Source organism: Anser brachyrhynchus (assembly GCF_964034855.1).
Source record: "Anser brachyrhynchus genome assembly, chromosome: 5".
NCBI classification, from domain to species: domain Eukaryota; kingdom Metazoa; phylum Chordata; class Aves; order Anseriformes; family Anatidae; genus Anser; species Anser brachyrhynchus.
In genome coordinates, this window is record NC_137699.1 from 62561433 (window position 1) to 62582076 (window position 20644).

At 45.3% G+C, this 20644-nt stretch overlaps 3 protein-coding genes across 9 annotated transcripts in view; 2 read left to right on the top strand and 1 right to left on the bottom strand.

Moving 5' to 3' along the window:
- Positions 1-1654: 1654 nt before the first annotated feature.
- On the top strand, positions 1655-7897 carry CNIH1 (cornichon family member 1). The gene is made up of 5 exons (XM_080594447.1): positions 1655-1824; positions 1917-1985; positions 5182-5294; positions 6198-6341; positions 7065-7897. The coding sequence occupies exons 1-5, from the start codon at positions 1744-1746 to the stop codon at positions 7090-7092; spliced, it is 435 nt and encodes a 144-aa protein (XP_080450573.1). The 5' UTR covers positions 1655-1743; the 3' UTR covers positions 7093-7897.
- Positions 7898-10140: 2243 nt separating this feature from the next.
- CDKN3 (cyclin dependent kinase inhibitor 3) lies at positions 10141-17352 on the bottom strand. Of its 5 annotated transcripts, none has more exons than XM_080594446.1 (7): positions 17289-17352; positions 16556-16611; positions 15309-15353; positions 14401-14623; positions 13483-13514; positions 13096-13217; positions 10141-11875 (listed from the first exon to the last, which is right to left on the bottom strand). In XM_080594446.1, the coding sequence occupies exons 1-7, from the start codon at positions 17330-17332 to the stop codon at positions 11789-11791; spliced, it is 609 nt and encodes a 202-aa protein (XP_080450572.1). In that variant the 5' UTR covers positions 17333-17352; the 3' UTR covers positions 10141-11788. The 5 variants fall into 5 exon arrangements, with proteins under 5 accessions (XP_080450572.1, XP_080450569.1, XP_080450568.1 ...); XM_080594443.1 differs by lacking the exon at positions 17289-17352 and adding an exon at positions 17031-17221 and having other exon boundaries at positions 13096-13214; XM_080594442.1 differs by lacking the exon at positions 17289-17352 and adding an exon at positions 17031-17216.
- A 152-nt stretch (positions 17353-17504) lies between these two features.
- The window catches only part of LOC308196028 (uncharacterized protein), a 163196-nt gene continuing 160056 nt past the window's right edge, over positions 17505-20644 (top strand). For all 3 annotated transcript variants that reach the window (XM_080594438.1, XM_080594439.1, XM_080594440.1), the window contains exon 1: positions 17505-18654. In XM_080594438.1, the coding sequence (XP_080450564.1) occupies positions 18519-18654 (136 nt within the window). In that variant the 5' untranslated portion in view covers positions 17505-18518. The remainder of the gene's footprint in view (positions 18655-20644) is intronic.

The window sequence follows — 20644 nt, forward strand, 5'->3', positions numbered from 1 at the left end:
GGCCAGGAAGGCTGCGGGGTGCAGTGGGGACAGAGCCTGGGGCTGCCCAGGCTGCTGGCTGCTTGCCCCGCACTCCTGGTTCTTTCCTTTCCTGTGCATCCACCTTTTTCTGGGGGTTACATCAAAGTTTTGTGGGTCCTATTGGTACTACTCCCTGCACGGGAGTGGTTTGAGGATGAGGCTGCTTTATGGAGATCAACCTCACGTCTGCAGCAGCTGACTTCCCGAAGACAGCTCCTTTGCTGCAGTGTCCCCTCTTACTGTGCTGGAGGAAACGAAGCTCCTGCTGATTGCTTGTTTTGAGACTCAGTTAATTGTGTGTAAAGCTTTTTGGCAAATGTCACCAGGAAATATTATTTGTTATTTGGCTGCTGTTGGTTTTATGGGATTCATGACTTGCACAACGTGTCTGGAAGAAATGGTTGCAGGAATGCCTCCCAGGCTTGCTTTATTGCAAGGTATTCCTGCTTAAAACTGAAAGGACTTTTATATGAACCCGTGGAAGAAAATTATGTGAGGTTCTCCCCAAACTGTTTGTTTTCTCATCTCCTTGCTGTTTCCTTTCAGAATGCATTGATTGGATAGTAAGAGCTGGTTTTCCTCCTTTCCTGGGCATGAATGGAGCCTGTTCCCAAGTATTTCATCCCAAGGCACGACTGGCATCCTCCTTGTCTGCAGCCGTACCTCTGCTTGCCGGGTCCCATCGGGGACGGCACCGCGTTTGTTGGCTCCTGGTGCTGCCTCATCCCTTTGCACCAGAAAAGCCTTGCCTCTACCTTTTGGTCAAATTCCATTTTCAAACTGAATGTTACTGCCGTTTCCTTGATCTTTGGTTTCAGTGTAGATATCAAGGACAGGCCAGGAAAAAGAATAAAATAAAAATAAATAAATAATAAATAAATAAAAAGAAGAAAAAAGAAAGAAAAGAAAATAAAAAGAAAGAAAAGAAGAAAATAAAAAGAAAAAAAGGGAAGAGAAAATAAGAAAAAGAAAAAAATGAAAAAAGAAAAGAAAGGAAAAGAAAGGAAAGAAAAGAAAAGACAAGGAAGGAAAAGAAAGGAAAGGAAAAGAAAAGAAAAGACAAGGAAGGAAAAGAAAGGAAAGGAAAAATAGGAAAGGAAAAAGAATAAAATAAAAATAAATAAATAATAAATAAATAAAAAGAAGAAAAAAGAAAGGAAAATAAAAAGAAGGAAAAGAAGAAAGTAAAAAGAAAAAATAGAAAAGTATGAAAAAGAAGAAAACGAAAAAGAAGAAAGAAAAAAGGAAAGATAGGAAAAAAGGAAAGGAAAATAAAATGAATAAAATATAAATAAATAAATAAAAAGAAGAAAAGTGAAAGAAAATAAAATGAAAAGAAAGAAGAAAATAAAAAGAAAAAAATAGAAAAGGAAGAAAAAACGAAAAAAAGAAAGAAAAGAAGAAAAAAGAAGAGAGAAAAGAAAAGAAAAAAGAAAAGAAAATAAAAGAGAAAGGAAAAGAAAAGGAAAAGGAAAGGAAAAAAGGAAAGGAAAAGGAAAAGGACCGGGCGCTGAGCGCCCCCAGCCCAGCGCAGCCCGCGCCGCGGGAGTCCCGCCGGGAGTCGCCGCCGCCCTGCCGAGGCCCCGCCCCGGCCCCCGCCGCCCCGGCCGGTGCCGGCGGCCCCCGGCAGGCGTCGCTGTGCGCTCCGCGGGCGCTCTCCCGGCGGCGTCCGCTGGCGCCCGGCCCCGCGCGCGGCCCGGCCCGGCCCGTCCCGGCCCCGCCATGGCGTTCACGTTCGCGGCGTTCTGCTACATGTTGGCGCTGCTGCTCACCGCCGCCCTCATCTTCTTCGCCATCTGGCACGTGAGTGCGCCGCCCTCCCGCCCCCCGGTACCGCGGTACCGCGCCCTGCCCGTGCCGCCCGGCTGACGGCCGTGCCCCTTCTCTTCTTGCAGATCATCGCGTTTGACGAGCTGAAGACGGACTACAAGAACCCCATCGACCAGTGCAACACGCTCAACCCCGTAAGTGCAGCTCGGGGCGTCCGTACTGCGGGTAACGCGCTGTGCGCCCTGCCCCGAGCCGTGGGGCTGCCCCTCGGGCTGGGCGAGACCTGCTGGGTTCACCCGTAGGGAATCCAAGCCTCCCTGCCCGGTCCTTTATTTCCCACTGAATATTCTGACTGTTGTTGATCTGCCGGCGACCCTCCAGCCCTCGTACTAACGCTCTTTCAATCTGCTTTCCACACTTTTCGGCACAAAGACAGTTGAAAAGGTCAAAAAGATTAAAAGAGTCAAAATTGCGTTAAAGGTGTGTACTGCTTCTCAGTTTAATGTTTTTTAATGCCACTTCCATTTTGTTAGGAACATCTGTAATACCCTTAAGGCGTTTTGTTTAGTGTGCCTGTCCATCTGCTTGTTACTTGTTCGTCGGGGTTTACAGCAGCTCCATGAATTTCCATACCTTGTGCAAAAACGATTTTGCTTGCAGTGAAGTGGGGAAAACTGTTACATGCCCGGTACGTACATCCTGCGGGTTAGCTTCAGACAGAAACGAATGGCACTTCCCAAGCAAGATTTATTAAAGCCCGAGATGATAGGAGGTTTTTAAGCATCGGCTGGGTAAATTCTGCTCTTGCTTGAGGATTTCGGCGGGCACAAGGTGACAGGCCTTACCTTCACGTCTTTGTTTTATGTTCCAGGCTCAGGGATATGTCTTGGTGTCCTCTCTTGGATGCAACTCTGACGCTCCTCGGTTTGTGAAAAGCATTTGAGGCAAACTATTTGCTTGCATCTGTAACAGGCCGATAATAAAAGGGGAGCTTGTTAAAGAGCATATAGCTTGATAACACAGATTTATTTTTTCGCCCGTTTCTCCTGGTTTTTGTTTTGGCTTGGCGTGCCCAGACTGAAGCAGTGTGCCGGGGCAGCACAGCAGTGCGGCCTGGACTTCCTCCTCGTGCTTCGGAGAGTGAAGGAAATCATGCAAATGGAAAACGAATTTAAAGTAGCAGGGGGGTGTTTGTTAGGCACAAATTGTCAGCGAGCGTAACAGCGCGAGAGGGGGCGAGGAGGCGATAGGCAGCCGATGGCATCGCAGAGAGGACCGATGCCTGCGGAGCTGAGCATCTAACAGTTTCCCTTGCTTGGTCTGTTTTACAGTCATTTCTGCTACAGCGTGGGGGAAGGCAAATCCTCATTACATTTATGCATTATGATCTTGTCACAGACTCCCAAGTATTATAACGCGCATGTTTAAAGCAAATATTAACCTTCCGCTAACCCACGTGCATGTAGAGTTTATTGATACGACAGCTTGGTGAGTAGAAAACGTTACGTAAATGTGTACTGGCTGCTCTCCTGACAGTAGGTCAGCTGCTGAAAGTGAAGTTAACATCCAGGCTCTTGAAGGCACCTGGTAAATGGTCGCTGGACGAACACACCGAGGCGGTGCTTTTCTGTAAAAAGAATCAAAAATCCCGGTAGGAATTGATACCTCAGAGAAAGATTAGCCCGAAATAGCAGCTGCTTAGTGTGTTGTTGATGTCCTGTCTTCTGTGCTCCCGCTACAGCAGTATCTCTTCTCAGCAGAGAGGTGCCTTCCTCCCTCACGCCGGTGATAGAAATCACGCTCGAATACAATTCAGTCAGTTTTCCTTTAGGACAGGCAGGGAGGATGAAATGTGGTAGGCTTGCAAGACAGGAATTCTGCTGTGGGAGTCGGCTACAATAAACAAGATAAAGACGAATATGTTTTGAGATGTGTAATGAAATAAACTGCAGGTGTCAGACCTGGTAAATCTGTCCCAGCAGGCTGCCAGATGCATTGTTTTGGGTAGGGCTCTTGTTGTTGTTGTTGTTCTGCTTTAAAAAATTGCCAAGTTGTATATGGTAAGTATACCAAGAAGGATTTGGACAAAATATTTACCTGAAACCTTTCCTTTACGACAGCTTATTTTTGTTGATGTTGATGCAAGTTTGCTTTGTTTGATACTTTTTGCTTCCAGAAGCAGAATGTAGTAGCAGAGTGGGTGGCGAGAATGTCTGTTGGTGGGTTTTAGGTTTCTAGGAATCTATTTTTGGGCTTTAAAAGAAGTGTCTGGCTAGAGAGAATGAAAAAATACAAAACACGGATAAAATGATGCAGCCATCCTACAGAGTAGTCGTACTACACAAAAAAAGAGGGGCAGAGTGCGTTGTGTGTGTATGCGGGCCACACGTGTGCATACACAGGGTTTAAAACTCTGAGTTAGAAATGCAGAGTTTTCCACAAGGAGATGTTGTAGCGATCTTGAGGTGAGAAGCCAAAAGCTTCCAGATCTGCTTCCTTCTGAATTGTGTAATGAAAGAGTGAATGGTACCACTTCAGGGTGACTTGTTTTAGAGAGTTTTAGTCTTGTCGTGGGTGTGAGGTTTTGCTGGCTCTTCGCATGCATTTAATCCACGGATCTCTCCATGTGACCCCCGTTAATAACACTAACCCCAGCTGGCATTTCATGCTTTCTGTGACCTCACAGTAATCGATAACTAGCTCTGCGGCCTTCTGCTGGAAAGCATGACGCTATCAAGCATGCACATTAGGGACTTGTGAAGGAGAGCGAAGCTGGCTCCTACGCCCTGAGCCCCCTGCATAGCTGGGGCTGTTCCCTCCCAGCCTGCAGGCAGCGCAGCGCTCGTGCCCGTGCACGCCGATGTGCACAGCAGCCGTGCTGCCGGTTCGGTGCGGTACGGCTCTGCCGAGGGCACCACGTCTTGGCAGTAGTTCCGATCCGCACAGTCACGTATGGGCGAATATCAAATCAAAACAGGAAAGTAGGAAAGCCCAAGACATCTTTTTGCCAATCGACCGTTGTATGGAGCATGTTTCCTGGTGATATTTCTCGGTTGCATGAGAAGAAATATCTCAATGATCTCTTGTGTTACGAAGGTCACGTATAAAGCGAGGAATCTGTTAACAGTGCACTTAAGTTAATAGAAGCAATAAAGATTTCTTTATCTGAATATTTCATTCTATAAAATTTCCTTCTTGGTTTATGATTACCAGGTGAAAACAGCAAGGCACATGCTGCTAGTTGCTCTTTTCACTTTCTGCAGTCTTGAGCTTGTTAGTGTTTGTTTTAAGTAATATTTTTTAAGCAATAGCTTACCTCCAAAATATATTAAACAGCACATGTTTTGCTTTGAATAATCAAAAAGTCTAACTCATCTTTTTCTCTTCCAGCTTGTACTTCCAGAGTACCTCATCCATGCATTCTTCTGTGTTATGTTTCTCTGTGCAGCAGAGTGGCTTACACTGGGTCTCAATATGCCTTTGTTGGCTTATCATATTTGGAGGTAATATTGACGAGTCTGGTATCTCTGTACTCATGGTAATTGTACCTCATTCTCCTGTTGCAGCGCTTCCTGTTGAGTGTCCTGTGTCTTTGGCAAATGAAGATGCTTTTTGATACGCTAGCGAGAAAGTTTACGTCATGGCTATAAAATAAGAACCATCGCTTTGCTTTCTGTATCACTTTTTTTTAAATTATTTTTATTCTCTTGTGCTGTGCAAGAGCTGTGCTGTGCACGTTAATGGTGGCCGACACGTTGGGGTGTGCTAACGCTGCGTATTCGTGGTGTGGACGAGCAGTAGGAGTGGCAATCCTGCCTTTCTCCTACCAGTGAGACGCGAGCACCGCCTTTCCCTCTGCTGTGCAGCTGCGCAGGGAACTGCCGGAGGGAGCGGATCTGCTCGAAACATAGCCCAGTAGAACAGTTTTCCCTGCCTGGCTTCCCTGTGCTAGTCCTGGCACCAGGAGGAGTTGGAGGGGTAGGACTGCTGGTTTTGCGAGGAGCCTGCTTTACGCGACATTTGTAGGGTCGTTTTGCATTGACCTGTGCGAGCAGTCCTTCAGCGTGGTCCCAGCATGCATTTTATAACGAGCAGAGGCTGTAGGTTGCACAGGGTTACACCGCGGTCTCTTCTCCATCTCTTTAAACCCTTTCATAAGGAATCCCATCTGTAAAAGCTCTTTGATAGCCGTGCTTATTTCGGGGCTCCCAAAGCTGCTCTTGCAGTTGGCAGCCTCCTGTGTGGAGCTGATGGACCCAGCTGGGCTGCGAGGGGGGGGAATTCCCGGTCCGGTTCTGCGGTTGGCGGGGGACGGTTGGCGGGGGACGGTTGGCGGGGGACAGGAGCCCGTGTCTCCCATTGCCGGGAGCAAACTAATTAGCAAACTGATTGTGTGTCGCTTACAGGTACATGAGCAGACCCGTGATGAGCGGCCCTGGTCTGTACGATCCTACGACCATCATGAATGCAGACATTTTAGCCTATTGCCAGAAAGAAGGATGGTGCAAATTAGCATTCTACCTTCTATCTTTTTTTTACTACTTATATGGGTAAGTTTTTTCCTCTATCCTCCGTCTAATTGTTAGCCTGTAATTTTTTGGTTGGGCTCCGTGCAGAAGAGAAATTTCTACATGGGAAAATATCTAATACCAACTTCCCTGAAAAAAAAAAAGAAATAGAAGAATCCACAGTTGCCATACGTTGTTTTAAAGCACAAGTCTTAATTTGGTCAGAATTACTAATACTAATACGAATCTCCGGGTTACTGTGATGGGAGGCTTGGAAGTTCCCGGCCTTCCTTCTGTTAGCACAGCTGAATGACCCCCTGCCCCGTATGCTCGTTAAGAATTTGGAACAATAATAATTCTCAGTTGCGCAGGTATTTTACTGTGATATTTGTCAAAGTTAAAGGTAGAAGAGTTATTTCAAGACCAAAAAGGGGTGGGAGCCACAAAAGCTAGTGCCACCTCCTTGTACCTTCTCCCACTTCTTTCAAGCCAAAAGCCAGAACCGGCTTCCAGCCTGTAGTAACCGAGTTTTTACAGGACTCCCCGTTACAGCTTCCCTTGCTCCAGAGACATCTGGCTGTTGCCTGTTTGTGTCACCCTTTACAGTGCCCCTCATGTGTTTGTGACTTTGTGTAAAATTAAAATGTTCGGTCACAACCCAGATACCTCACACAGATTTGTTCCTTGGGAGAATACTTAAGACTGTGTAATTAAACATTTTTCAAAATCATGCATCTGAATATATTTATCTTATTTTCTTTCCAGCATGATTTATGTTCTGGTGAGCTCTTAAGAAGACATTCAGCAAGCTTTGTTCCATTTAAGTGCATGCAAAAGCCATGAAACATGGATTATTTACAATGAGACCGTCTCACCAAGATTAAATATGGAATCTGATGATTGCATTTGCATTAGAAAACAATGGCTCCCCTATTTTTAAAATATTTCCACATTTTATACTTGTGGAAAGACTGTTTTCTTATATTTTACTGGGACACTGAAATTAAAGAATTACATATACATTAGTCTAAAGATTACTGGGTTTTGAAAAGTTTTGACTTTGCACTCCATAAGGAACAGCCTTCGAGCAGGCGTTTGTCACTGAGCAGCCGTAGTGCGCTGGGTTCTTTGGGCTGGGCTTCGTGGACTCGCGATGTGTTACCTGTAGGGGATGTCAGTCTCAAGAGATGAATTCATGGGCACAATTGCAGAAACGGTAGTTCTGTTTTTCTTTCTTTTCTCTTTTTTTTTCCCCCATCTGGTTAATCTTTCCCTGTATATGCATGGTTCAGAGACTCCTGTATTTTCACCGAACACTAGCCTTGCTTTAACCACAAGCATTTGTCATTGTGATAGGAAATGTTGAATTGTCCACAAAGGAATGAATTTAGATATTTTTTTTAAAGTCTGTGCACAGACACTAAGAACAAATTTATTAACAAATGGACAAACCTACATTTATCAAGTTCAATGGTGAAAATACTCCTGGGTTTAAGAGTAATACTACAGTCCTTTTCAAAGGAGAAAGTGAGATTGTGAAACTGCCCTGCTGTTCCTTAGTGCAATAAATAAAAAAGTCTCAAATTCAGAAATACTTATTTTTAGTTGTTTTGGTGCCTTGTTTTATTTTTAAATTGAACAGATACTTGGTGTATTCACCTGTTTTACGATGAATAATCACCTTACCTTTTAGAAACAGAATACAGAATTGAGTTTTGTCTGGAAAATGGAAGCTTTGATTTCCTGCTTGTTTTATTTTTTTATTTTTTGTGGGTCTGCAGATAAACAGTGAGTGGGGCTGGGGAAGATGTTTCCGGTAAACTGGTAATACCACATTGTAAATTGTCATTGTGAACAGCTAACTAATTTAGGAGTTATAATTAGGAATCTCTTCCATCTACTTGTTTGGGAGAAAAACAAAATAGTTTCCCAGTTTTAGTAAAAAACATTTTTTATAAATGGTTTATTTGTTCCCTTTGTCTCTCAGGTGTTAGATGTAATGAAAACTGTAAGAATGGCTTAGAGCAGAAATCTGTATAGTCCAATACTGATGTGTGGGGTAGTGGGAGAATGTGTTCGGAAACCTGCATGTTGCAGATGTCCTGAGCTAGAGGTTTGGCATCTTAAACAGCCCTTGAACTATTTTCCGTTAATTTAGTTGCTTTAGGGGCAATTTTATACCCATGGATGAAGAGGCCCCAAAAGGCAGAGTTCTGTAATGGAATAAGTTTAAAAAACAAAACCAAACCACCAAACAGACAAACAACAGTTCGACCAATTAAAAAACAAACACCTTGCTAAAAAATTCATGTTAATTTCATTTGGTGCCTGCAAGTTCTTGTTTTTGAGGCATAATGAAAATTTCGCCATTTGTATCTTATGCCAGCCATGATCTAATAGACCTTTGTCACGTCACCTTTCAGAGCAGGGAACTCTTATTTCATCTCTTGGCTGGAGGGCCTTCCACAGCCTTGTGATTGTCCTTTTTTTCCCATTTCCAAACCGGAGGAGACCAGAACTGTTGGCATCACACAAGCTTTGGGTGCCATGGGGATTTCGAGTGGCAGTTTCCTGCTCTCTGCTTCTGGTTTCCTCTCGTTTTATAATGCGCTGCAGGGGGATTAGGCGTCAGCTCTGAGACCTTCCAAGTCTCCGTCTTGTGATAAGATACTCAACAGCTTGTTACTGTGTATGTAAAATCATTTTTATGTTGTTTCTTTGCATTTATTGAAACTTAATTTCCCATGCTTTAGCACTGCGAGATTTTCTTTTTATCGTCCCTGAACTTTTGCAACAGTTGCAGTTTTCATCTCATTCCTGTGTTTTCCCCCATTATCTGAGTATGTTCAAAGGCACGGGTTCCAACTCGTGCATCTCTGAAGTTCTGAGGAGTCCCTGTTCACCTGAAACTGCTTGTTGCTGGCCTGTGATACCTTCCTACCAGTTGTTGACAAGAGAATTCTCTTCCTTATATAACAATTTTGAACTTTTAGCTAAAGAATTTTTGAATGACTTTTTGGAAATTCATGAATATTGTTCCTGTTGAATCATCCTCATTTTCCTGCTGCTTAGCTCCTTCAGAAACTGCTGTTAAGATGACTTGAGCCTGCATAAGCGAAGCTAAATAACCCTTCCTTGGGTATGTTTGTTTGTTACTGAAGTGAGTTTGTGGCTGGCTCACAGCCCCCAGCTCCCTGTGGCCTTCTAAAACAGACCATAACTCCCTTGGTACCCGGGTGAGTTAAGCTGGAATAAACAACACAGCATTTACTCAGTTCAAACTGGTAGCGTCTCTTGAAAAACACATCTAGCCCTGGAATGGCTTTATCCATATTAAGCAAAATGTCTGCAAACGCTTGCACTGTCCTGGGGCTGAGTCCCCAGCCCCTTGTGTTGCATCAGTGCGATGCCTTCAGAGGGAATTTTACTCACCCTTTGAAAGCCAGGGCTTCGGTAGTGCAGAGTATGACCCAGTGCACTCAGCTGCATAGAAGAAAATCATTTCTCCAGTAATAACAAAACATAACAAGGCTTTACACATCTACTTTGCAAGTGTGTACGTATAATCCGGAACAGAGGAATCCAAAAGTGAAAACAGGAGAGTTAATTTGCTGGTGCAGATCCACTGGACAACGTGAACTTACAGCTAACTCTGGGAACTAAAGGCTTAGTCTGTCTTGGCGCTGCATATAAGTACGTGAGAACTAAAGGATTTAAATAATCTCACTAAAAGACCTTCTAAACAGTGAAAAATATTGGAGGGAAAGGTTGGAAATCAAAAGTCTTATGAGAATATGGCACAGCAAGCTGCCAAATAAAGCATCCTTCAGAGAAGGCATTGAGAAGACTTTTTTTAGCACTTTTATTTTTTAAAAGATCAGCATGTGCTGGCAGAAATCCAGCTTCTGGTTTGTGTGAAAGTTACCTGTACCCAGGGATACAAGCCACAGATCTCAGTTTTACCTGAGTGGTCCCTGTGAAAGGAACTGCTGCGTGCAGAAAAGCACATACAATGGCTACTCAAAGTACTCGGTATTTCACAATCAAAATGTGGATCTGGTATTTGTTTCTTGGAGCGCCACACGGCAAAAGATTAGGGAGAAAATAAGTAACATCTCTCTCCCTGTCAGCAACTTTCCTGCTAAGCCACCTTAAAAAATAATTTGTTTTTCTGATTTCTGTTTGAGCATTGGGAAGCAGTATCAGGGAAAGAACAATGAACATTTCGAGGAAATTACTCTCTCAGTGCTTTCAAGCTGTGGAAAGAAACAGTTCCTGTTGTCTGCCTGAGGAGCAGAGAAGAGCAACAGTAAGAGCTAATTAAACACAGCCAACAGAAATCACCTTTAACTACGTGGCAGCATTAAAAAAAAAAGTTGTTACAGCCACACATTTTACAGTTAATCACACAATTCTACTTCAGCTCAAAACAGGTGGTGTGGCACCAGCTCCCAGCTTAACTTGAAAAGTTACCGACACTTTGTCAGAATACACCACAAACATCAGCCTCCCTGGGGGCTGCAGCTGGGGGCTAGAAGGTGACCCTCAGAGCAGGACAGCAGCACCATCGGGGTGTGCCCTGTCAGGAGGGAAGAAAGCAGGGCCTGGCAGGGCTTACAGAAACCATGACAAAGAAACAGGAGAGGTGGTTACAGAAGGGTCAGGATGCTGCTTCTCGGAGAACAGCTGCACAGCAGCTGCAGCCCAGCAGCAACAGTTCCTCTAACCCCACTGCTTTGTCTAATGATGAAAGGAGCCACAGGGGCACAGCGTGGGTGATGCAGGCCTTCTTCCCAGAGCCAACACTTACCTCACAGAGTGCCAGAGGGCACCTGAGCACTGCAGCAGATCAGCACTTCCTCAGAACAGGACACAGCTAGTTTAAATGTTTTCTTCAGGAGTCTACTCAATTTCTCTGGTCTTTGAGTGGATCTAGTTAAAGATGACTGAGGTAGCCTACAGCAGGCATGTTTCTGGGAGACTCGCTCTAGCCTACAGAGGATTATACATTTACTTTGTGACTTTTTTTGTTTAAAGAGTTGTTATTGCTGTGTGTTTCGCCTCCCTTCCATTTGGTAACCGCACTGGAGCAGCCCCGGGATGTCACCACAACAGCCCGCGTACCAGGTCAGTGGCAGCGGGCGTGCCGGCTGTACCAGCTGATGCCAAACACGAGACAGTCCGGGTATAAACCACTTCTGCAGTGAAAAGCAGCTCGTTAGGCACTCCGGCCACCAGCACAACACTAACAAACACAAACACACCTTCGGGCATTTTTAAGGCAATGATTATTGAAGAGCGCCGAACAGACGAAGAGGCTGCACGTCCCGTGGGATTTCCGCCCCAAGCCCATTGGGCACACATCTGAAGGCGAGCGGCTGTGTCACTCGGGCAGCGGCGATGAGCAGTTAAAAGTCAGGAGTGAGGTGCCTCGTGCAGGTGTCTGCCACAGCCACGCAGACACAGAGGTGCACCATGCCAGTATTAGTTTATCGCGATACCGATCTGAAGACTGTGTCCTTTCTCGCCAAATGCGCAGCTACGTTCTCTCGAAAGTCATGGATATAATTGTATTGCTGAAAAAGCACAACCACATTTGCAGTAAGTGCTGTGTACTTTTGAAACAGGCACTACCCATCTTACAAAGCTGTTTGATTCCCCAGAATCAAAGCAGCACCCCGCAGCCTGTTTAGTTCTTTTTGTGCTTACTCCAAATCCTCCGGAATTCTTCACCATCAGATTAGAGGGATCTTAGCTCAGATCCTACGGTTGCCATAAGAGATGTGTGAATGCAAGGCAACTCTAAACATAGTCGTTGATAGGTGTGAGCCTCACGTTATAACTCAGAGCTGCTTTATGCGGGTCAGAAGAGTATTGTGCTCTCCACAGCGAGCCCGTGATGCAGAACACTGACTTTGGCCAGTAATAACTAAGCATGAGTTTGTGCTAAGCACTCTTAGGTCAGCCCATACGTCATTTGGAGTACTACTACACAGATGTTCCAAATGAAATAAAAGCATCAGTCAGTGGCTGAAGGCTCCTCTGAAGGAGTCACATTACAGTATCTGTTTGTGTCCCCACCCCTCCCCTTCAAGCAGGGATGCAAGCTGCTCCCTGTCTGCCCTCGTGGTCTGTGGAAAACGTTTTCAAATAGTTCAGACAAGACTTGGCTTCCAAAGAGGCCTAGAGCTGGCAGAAATCGGCTTCTTGAGAAGAACTGCTTCTTGGAAACTATTCTTATAAACTGATTAAACGTCAGCTTGTATAGGTACTTCTATTGATACAAGTAGCTAAAATCCCCACCAAAACAAGGAAAAGAAAAATTGTTCAGCAGCTTAGACCTCCCTCCAGGTAGGTGTTAACACTAATGCTAGGGGTGCTTCTTTAAAGAAGACTGCTAGGGTATTGATGTGACAGCTGCAGAAGACAAACATCTGCTGGGTTAGAAAAATGCAAGAGAACAAGGCAGGAAGATTAAGCAGATGTCCAACCTATGAGGAGAATGGGGACACCAGAAAAAGGAACAGTGGCTCAGCAAGCCGTAAGCAGGGCTAAGGACAAGAAAGCAACAAGTTATTAGTGATGGTGAAGAGCAGACAGGCAGGACAGCTGCTGAATTCAGTGCAGGCAGACCACGATGGCATTGGCATGAAAGCCAAACAGCAGAAGCAGCTCAAAACCCAGGAGAGCAGCAGGGACACCAGCTGTGGGACATCTCAAAGACAGAGGGATCCCTTTGTAAAGTGAAGGGGAGGACTGCCTGAACTCTCCAATCACGTTTTGACACATCTATTACCTGCTGGAGCCTCGTTACCTTAACTGTCTGTATTGCCCCAGATCCTCTTAAGTTTCTGAGGCTGTCTATGGCTTGCTGAGGTGCCAGCGCGTCCGAAAGCTGAAGCAGGAGGCACGCAGCTACTGTAAGAGAAAGGTACATACGCATGTATTCTACTCAGCACCGCACCACTTTTGCTTAGCAATGGGTTTACTCCATGAACACCACTTTAGGAGAACTCCCCATCAGGCCGGGGTTCACGGATCTGCTGGACCTTTTATCAAATACTGTTTGATGGCACTGGCCCCATCTGCTGCCACTGCTCCTTCAGACAGGGCTGCCTTGTGGGAACGGGGGTGCAAAGCGGGTTTGTTAATCAGGCATTGAGGGGGGAAGGCAGCTACTTACTGAGACACGATCGTCCAAGGCCACCGTAACAGCTGAAAGAGAAAAGGATGTTAGGCTGTAACTGGCTGTAGTACACTGCGACACCCAGAGCCCCCTCACCATGCAAGTGTAAGACACAGTTCTTGCCTTAATATAATCAAGAGGATCAGTGGTACAAGAACGTCAGAACTGCTACTATTTACAAGGCTAACTCCCACCTATTCTTCGGACCTTCCTTTATTACTTTTCTTTCTTTTTTTTTTTTTTTAAAGATAATACGCAATTTTAAAGTTCCCCTTCATTCTTAGTAATAGTCCCAAAGGCACAGGAAAACAAAAAGGCATCAAGAAGAACAAATCTCAATGTTCTTTAAATCCACCTCCAGATTAAGGCTTCAGTAACAGTCATGAGCTAATGACAGAAGCAGGCTTGTGCACCAGCAGGAAGCCCAGGACGCTCAGTGGATGCCTGCCTGGGGAGCTGTCAGCAGGATCTTTCAGGGAACACGGATCCAGGAAAGCTCCTTCCCTCTATCCTGAGCTCAGCTACAAGTGCTGAAGGATACAGCTTTAAAACAGTTTTGCGCGATTTAGAAGAGAATTTTGCACTGCTAGAACCCACCAGGCCTCTGGTAAACAGCCCAGGGCTACATTATCCTCTGCTATCTGCTTCAGTTTGCAGCTCTTACTGTACAGCTGATATCCAGCGAGGCTTCCAGCAAGGAGTCACGTGGGGCCACTCGACACACATTTTAAAAACACTCGTGGGACAGAGCAACAGAAAGTGGGAGATGCAGATCTTACAGAGGCCAAGTTAGCTTACATGACACAAGAAGCTTTTATAGCTTGAACCCTAAAGAAAGCAGTTGTCATTTGACAGGACTCTGTTTCAGCTGGTCAAGTAGGAATGTGCAGTGAAAGGAAGGCAACTAGAACCTACTGTACGATTGTCTTCTGGTTGCTTTCCAGGCAGCTTCTGAGCTCTTCCAGAATTTTGCAGCACTCGGCAACGTCAGGAGTGTCCCCGTCCAGAATAGGATAGTGGTGCACACAGATCCCATGCTGTTGGTAGGCGTCTATAAGGTTTGGTACTCGGTATTTTAGGAGTTCTCCTCTGGTACAAAGCACAAATATATCCTGTGTCCCATAGCTCTTTAGTTCATCTGCCAACAGATTAAGACACTTGCAAATAAACAAAAGCCTATCAAGCTTAAGGATAAACAGATAAGCTACTTGGTACCGATCCCCTTGTTTAATCTTCAAAGTTCAGACAGTAGAAGTTACCACTTTTGCTTTAAGCAGCATTTACTTCCATCAAGTCCTGCCTATGTTTGCCTTCAGGTAACCCATCTGTGAGAGGAGTTTCCACAGTTCAGAGGCAGCCTTGAGACAAGCCTCACTAGAAATCACGTCACCACTCTAAACAGTCCTGTCAACTACTGCTAGCTTAAACATGATTCTGTCCCATCTCCAGCTACAATTGTCCAAACAGGATTTTCTTGCTGTTAGTCTCTGCTCTACTAGCCTTTACAGTTGAATACTACCACAAGTTTTTACACAATCTCACTTTTCTCTGGGAAGATAACATCATGGCATGTACAGGGACATTATAACATCCACTGAAAGAGGACAAATAAGGCACCAATACTTCTCAGTCAAGCTGTGTTTCAAATACACAGCATCTGGATCCTTGTGCCCAAGTTAGATAAAGAAGCAACTTTGGCAATCTCCAGGCTAAGTCAAACCTCTAGCCTGTAAGGAATAACTTGTGCTTTCAGTTCACCCACAGGTTGTTCTTACCCATTCCATTGTAATGAGAGGCACTTATGCACTGGTCAGAAGACTCACCGATATCTTTCTGAAGATTCCTTCTAACATCCTTAAACTTGCAACCTAAAATACATTACGAATGATGATTATGACCCCAGGTAAGCGACATGTACGAAATGGCTGCTACAACCAAAAGAACAGAGAACAGACACCAAAGAAAACACCAAAGCCACACTGCCAACGACAGTCCTTAGTTTTGCAAATGGATCACTAGTGCAGAAGACAGTTTAAACACCTTCATCTGCTTAACACTGCAATATAATCGGATTTTTAAAACTGCCCAAGGTTTTAAACTGTTGTGCATCTTCCATACAAACAGCTTGGGATATTAAAATCAGGGTACATGTGGAGAAAAAAAAAATGAGGAAAAACACCCCCCCACCCCCAAACTCACAAATAGAAAGACCGGATAGGGATAACTGCAGAGTTTTATGTTGTCTAGTAGGAAAATAAGTTCTGAACCATTCTGTAATATCAGGAATCACACTGAAAATCCTCCTCCTAGTTCAATAATCAACATATCACAACATCAATTTTTTAAACTCAAGGCATGCTACTAAGGCTTTTTTGCAACCCCTACAGAACTCTACCCTATAAAACCCACAGCTATTGTTTGGTTTGTGAAAGGTAATTGCTCACAGTATTTGCACTGTGTCTTTTGTCTCTCTCCCCTCCTCAAAAGATTGTTTATCTCTGGAAACATCTGAGAACATAAGAGCAAAATCCTGCAGAAGAGCTCTATTGGCAGGGCCATGACTGGAGGCTGCTCAGGCAGCTTAACATGGAAATGCAGCTACTGCATACTGGCTACTTTTCAGCATATAGTTTGCGTGTGTTCAAGTGTTAGTGGGATTCTCATCAGCACTGGACATCACCACTCATCAGCACTGCTCATCAGCAAACAATAGTGCAACCCAGACACTCAGGGAGGGTGGTACAGAAGTGTCAGTGCAGCAAATAAGTGTAATTTAAGGCAGTTATAAAGGAATTATTTATTAGAGCAGTCTTGTTTCACTTATGTTGCTGCTCATTATAAATAGTGAAAATATTTGGCTTTATAGTGGAAGATAGACATCTTATCACTCCGCTAGACAACACTGCATTAAGACATCCTCTAAATTGGCCTTGTTATTTTTAAACACTTATTCCAGTCATCCATTGTAAAATAAGTCACTGCCAAATAAACTGAATGCAGAATTTAAGGGTACAGATATTACGCCTCTTCAGCTTCAAACACACCTGCAAATCCAGTAAATGCTTCTTACCTGGAAGGGAACACACTCCCAGGAGCTTAGAAGAGTAGACAGGAGACAAAGGCAACCTATCAGGAAACAAAAAAACAGGTAATCAGAAGAGAACATTTTGGTCACTTGAAGAGAGATAACTCGCCACCAGACACTCATTTTCTGTGGGACCACGAGAAGTTAGCATCTCAATAGCGCTGTAAGAACGAAACAGAGCGCAGTCCAGCAGCTACAAGTCCTCACGGACAGTTTTCAGCGGGAACTTTCTACAACACCAAGCGAAGGAACCCGGCCCCCTCTGCCCTAACAGACCCCCAGGGGCCGCCTGGCGCTGACCAGACCCCTCCCGGCCCCGCCGCCCCGGCCCCGCCGCCCCTGCCCCGGGGTCGCTGCCGGTCCCGCTGCGGCTCTTGTGAGGCTCCGCCCGGGCCGCGCAGCGAGGGCCGGCCACGGGCACCCCCAGCGCCTCACAGGGAGCGGCCGCTCGCTCCCTCACCAGGACACCGCCAGCGGCGCCCGCTCCTCCTCGGCGGCCTCTTCGTCCGAGGAGTCCCAAGGGCCAGCCTGCATGGCACCGGAGTTGCTGCGGCAGGGGATAAACGAGGGCCTCACCCAGGGACCGGCCCCTCAGCGGCGGCCCCGCCCTCAGTCCCTCAGCCCCTCCGCCCCCAGCATAGCCCCGCCGCCCGGCCCCTGCCTCACCGCCCACAAAATGGCGGCGCTGCCCGCCCACAAAATGGCGGCGTTCCCTCACCACCGCCCCTCGGAGCTCTTCCCGCTCACCCGCCGGCACCTCATTGGCTCTCTATTCCCGCGCTTCTTCTAGAGGAGCTCCGACTCTCTCGCGAGGAGCAGCGCGCTGAATGGCGGGCGGCGCTGGAGAGCTGAGCTGATTGGCTAGGGGCCGAGAGGCGGGAAGAGGGGGCTCGGGGCTGACGTGGTGTGAGGCAGAGGGAGCCTTGGGGGGCGAAGGGTGAGGTGAGGGCCGTGTACCCGTTCCCGTGGCTGTCTCCGGCGTTGGCTTTCTGACAGAAAAACGGGCTGGGACGTGCCCTGCTTCCATGTGGCTGCTGCCCTGGCCACCCGGGAGGCCGTTCTGGGGGAAAAAGGGGTCCCAGCACTTCCCGTCCATCCAAGCCTGGAGGTTTCTGGAGCTTTCTAGAGGGAAGCAGTGTTTGCTCTTTTGAACTAAGAACCCAACATCAGATATCTTCGTGGCAGTTTGACCTGTAGGGCCTTGGGCTGGCCAGACCTCACCGATGTACTGTTAGGAAAGAAAGTTGCAGTGCATGCTCCTGTGAGATCTGCTGCTGGAAAACTCGGACTTGGGGCAACCCTGATGTGTCCATGTCTTGTCCTTGCCATGTTCCACTTTTCTAGTGTGTAAATGATAATTTGAAGAGCTTGCTGTTGCCCATACTGAAGGCATTTTGACAGTCCTGTTTTTGCAGTGTTTCAGCAAATGAATTAGGATTGCAGGCCCATTAATTAGCAGGAAAAATGCCTGTTGGTAGTGATTAATTTTGTTTCAGGCAATGGTGTTGAAGCCATTTCATAGTCTATGCTTAGATATGCATAGACCTGTGTTGTGAAGGGGCCAGATTTGAATAGTGATTTTTAGGTCTTGAAGAATTTCAAAGATGATAGATAATTACAGTCAAAAGAAAGGCTGTGTCCAGGCTCCCTGAGTGGTTTGAGTTTGGTTTGATTCTCAGCAGGGCCAGAGCAAGCCGTCCAGCTGTGGAGTTGTTAGATTTTAGTTCTGCATTAGCAACCTTAGTTCCACAGCCTGGGGATGTTAATGAAACCTGTCAGAGAAGGACTGCAGAAACAACTCACTTAGTATGGCAGGATTTGGGGGAGGTTTAGGGAATGAAGAAAAGGATGATGAGAGGATCAAGTAGAGGACCAGTTCCTTGAAACAGAGAATTTGATAGCATATGTACAAAAATTGCATTAGTGCACATAATGGAGAAATAAAACAATGCAGATGTGGAGGTTGCTGACTAAGATGAGAAATGGGAAGAAATACAGCTTGAGAAGTGAGGCAACACGAGAAGAGCCAGACACCGTAGCTGGAAACATCATTCTAACTTCTCGGCAACTGTGTGAAGGAACAGGTATATTCTTTGCTTCTATTCACCATCTTTTTGCTCTGTTCCCCTTAGAGACTATTTGTAACACTCGTACTGTTTTGATATAGGTGTGAAGTTCTCCATATGTTTTCCATTGCTTTTACCTATTGCTATGAAAAGTATTGCAGATTTTAACTCTGAGTATTATATGGAAGCAGTGACGTGAGACTGATAAATGTAAAAAAATTGCAGCAATGCTAATGGTCCTGGTTGTTTTCTGAGAAGGTCAGAGGAATTCTTTGGGGTTTGGGTACCTTCACGTGGTAGAAATCAGTATAGCATTGCATGAAACCTGAAATGGTAATAACAGGTGGCAATGCCAATGAGTCTGCAAGATGTGGGGACAGAGCTTGGGTCTGTTGTGGCAGAACTGAACAGGTATAGTATGTGAGTGTGAAACCTGGAGCAAGCGTGGGATGGAAAGATTAAAAACAAACCTTGAGGAGATCCCCTGAGATTCCTTATTACCCTGGGCGTTTTGCAACAGTAAATGGTAACTATTATGTTTATTAGCTGACTACTTGTTAGGGCTGTTTGTTTGTGTGTTTTTAAATTAAGCTGTTTCCCAGAACATCAAGTTGTAGTGTGCTAAAACATCTAAATCATCTTTTTTTGTGATATATATTATAGGAATGACTAACAGATGTTGGTCTGCAAAAAAAAGTGTCCTTTTGGCATATGAAATGGAACTCATCAGCATCGAGGCTTTACCTTCTGGAAATTTTTGCCAGTTTCTAGGACTGGAGGTCTGTGCAAAGTGAAGAAAAATATTCATGGGCATAGGCTGAAATACAGCGCTTGGAGGATTTAGTCTTTGCTCACTTTCAGGTAGGGATTTTATCTTCCCTGTGGTGAGCAATACCAGATATACAATGGGCATGTAATAATACTCAAAATAAACAGTTTGTCTTTGCAAGCACGGAAAATACCAAGGTATGGCAGTTGGTAAAGGTGTTGGTATTTTTGTGGTTCTGTTTACCCTCATTCATATATTAATCTTTTGTGCCAGGTATTGCAATATCTATGCGTTGTCTCTATAGGTAAGATTCATACCAATTGTTTCTGAAGATAGATTCAAGTGTGGTTTTTTTTTGTAGTCTACATGAGTTGCATTATCCCAAGGTCTCATTATTATTGCATTATATATTCCTGATGTTCTTTAAGTTTTGAGGAAAAAAAACTTAACAAGAACCAATAAGGATCTGAGTGGTAAGTTTGTGGCTGCTCAGGGGTTTGCTTGTTTGTTTATTGTGAGAATAATGCTTACATTACGTGCCATAACACTTGTGCCTCTGATGCAGCAATAAGTACCTTTCTAGAGATATAAAAATGATGTGCAGTGGGGTAGATGGGTCAGCGAGATTTTCCAAGGAGCCCTATGTCCTAGGCTGTAAATACATGTACGTAGGATGGGTTTGTGGTCTGGCAGCAAAATGTGTATACAAAATTTGTGATGTAAGAAAATGGTGGATGAAAATCCAGGCAGGTCTGGTGGGTTAGCTGGGAATTTTCTCATGGACCCCATCACAACTGCTGTGAAAGCAATTCTCTACAGGTCTGTTTGGGTTTCAGGTCGTTTCTATGTCTCATTTCTCAGCAAACAGGCTCCTGAGAGCCAGCTGGCTTTCAGAAGTTACTCTGGTTTAAATAGACACCTGGCTTTCAAGTCTGTGCAGCAATGCACAAAGTGATGGTGCCCTGAATTTATAGCCTGTCATATGGGTGAAGTGTGAACATTCAGAATGGCAGAGAAACATGGTTAAACCTGACCTGGCCTTGTTGTCCTTGGGTCAGGGGATGGGCATGTATCCCTGGGGACACTGGAGGGGTTCATAAATGTCTCTTGTCTGCTCTTCTGTGCTCAGGTTTCCCAGACAAAATAAATGATTGATGTGCTTCAGGTAAAAGTCTGGGAGCGAACTAGTATGAATTGAGGGGACAGTCAGGACTGGGGGGGAAAAAAGGAGTGAGGGAA

Excerpts from the sequence above, each read along its gene's own strand:
- CDKN3 (XM_080594442.1), bottom strand. The coding sequence starts at position 17,104 with ATGCAGGCTGGCCCTTGGGACTCCTCGGACGAAGAGGCCGCCGAGGAG. Across the intron at positions 13,218-13,482 it reads CCTTGGACGATCGTGTCTCA|TAGCTGCGTGCCTCCTGCTT; the intron begins GTAAGTAGCTGC and ends TTTCTCTTACAG. Across the intron at positions 11,876-13,095 it reads AGGTAACGAGGCTCCAGCAG|CAATACAATTATATCCATGA; the intron begins GTAATAGATGTG and ends GTGCTTTTTCAG.
- CNIH1 (XM_080594447.1), top strand. The coding sequence starts at position 1,744 with ATGGCGTTCACGTTCGCGGCGTTCTGCTACATGTTGGCGCTGCTGCTC. Across the intron at positions 1,825-1,916 it reads TCTTCTTCGCCATCTGGCAC|ATCATCGCGTTTGACGAGCT; the intron begins GTGAGTGCGCCG and ends CTCTTCTTGCAG. Across the intron at positions 5,295-6,197 it reads TTGGCTTATCATATTTGGAG|GTACATGAGCAGACCCGTGA; the intron begins GTAATATTGACG and ends TGTCGCTTACAG.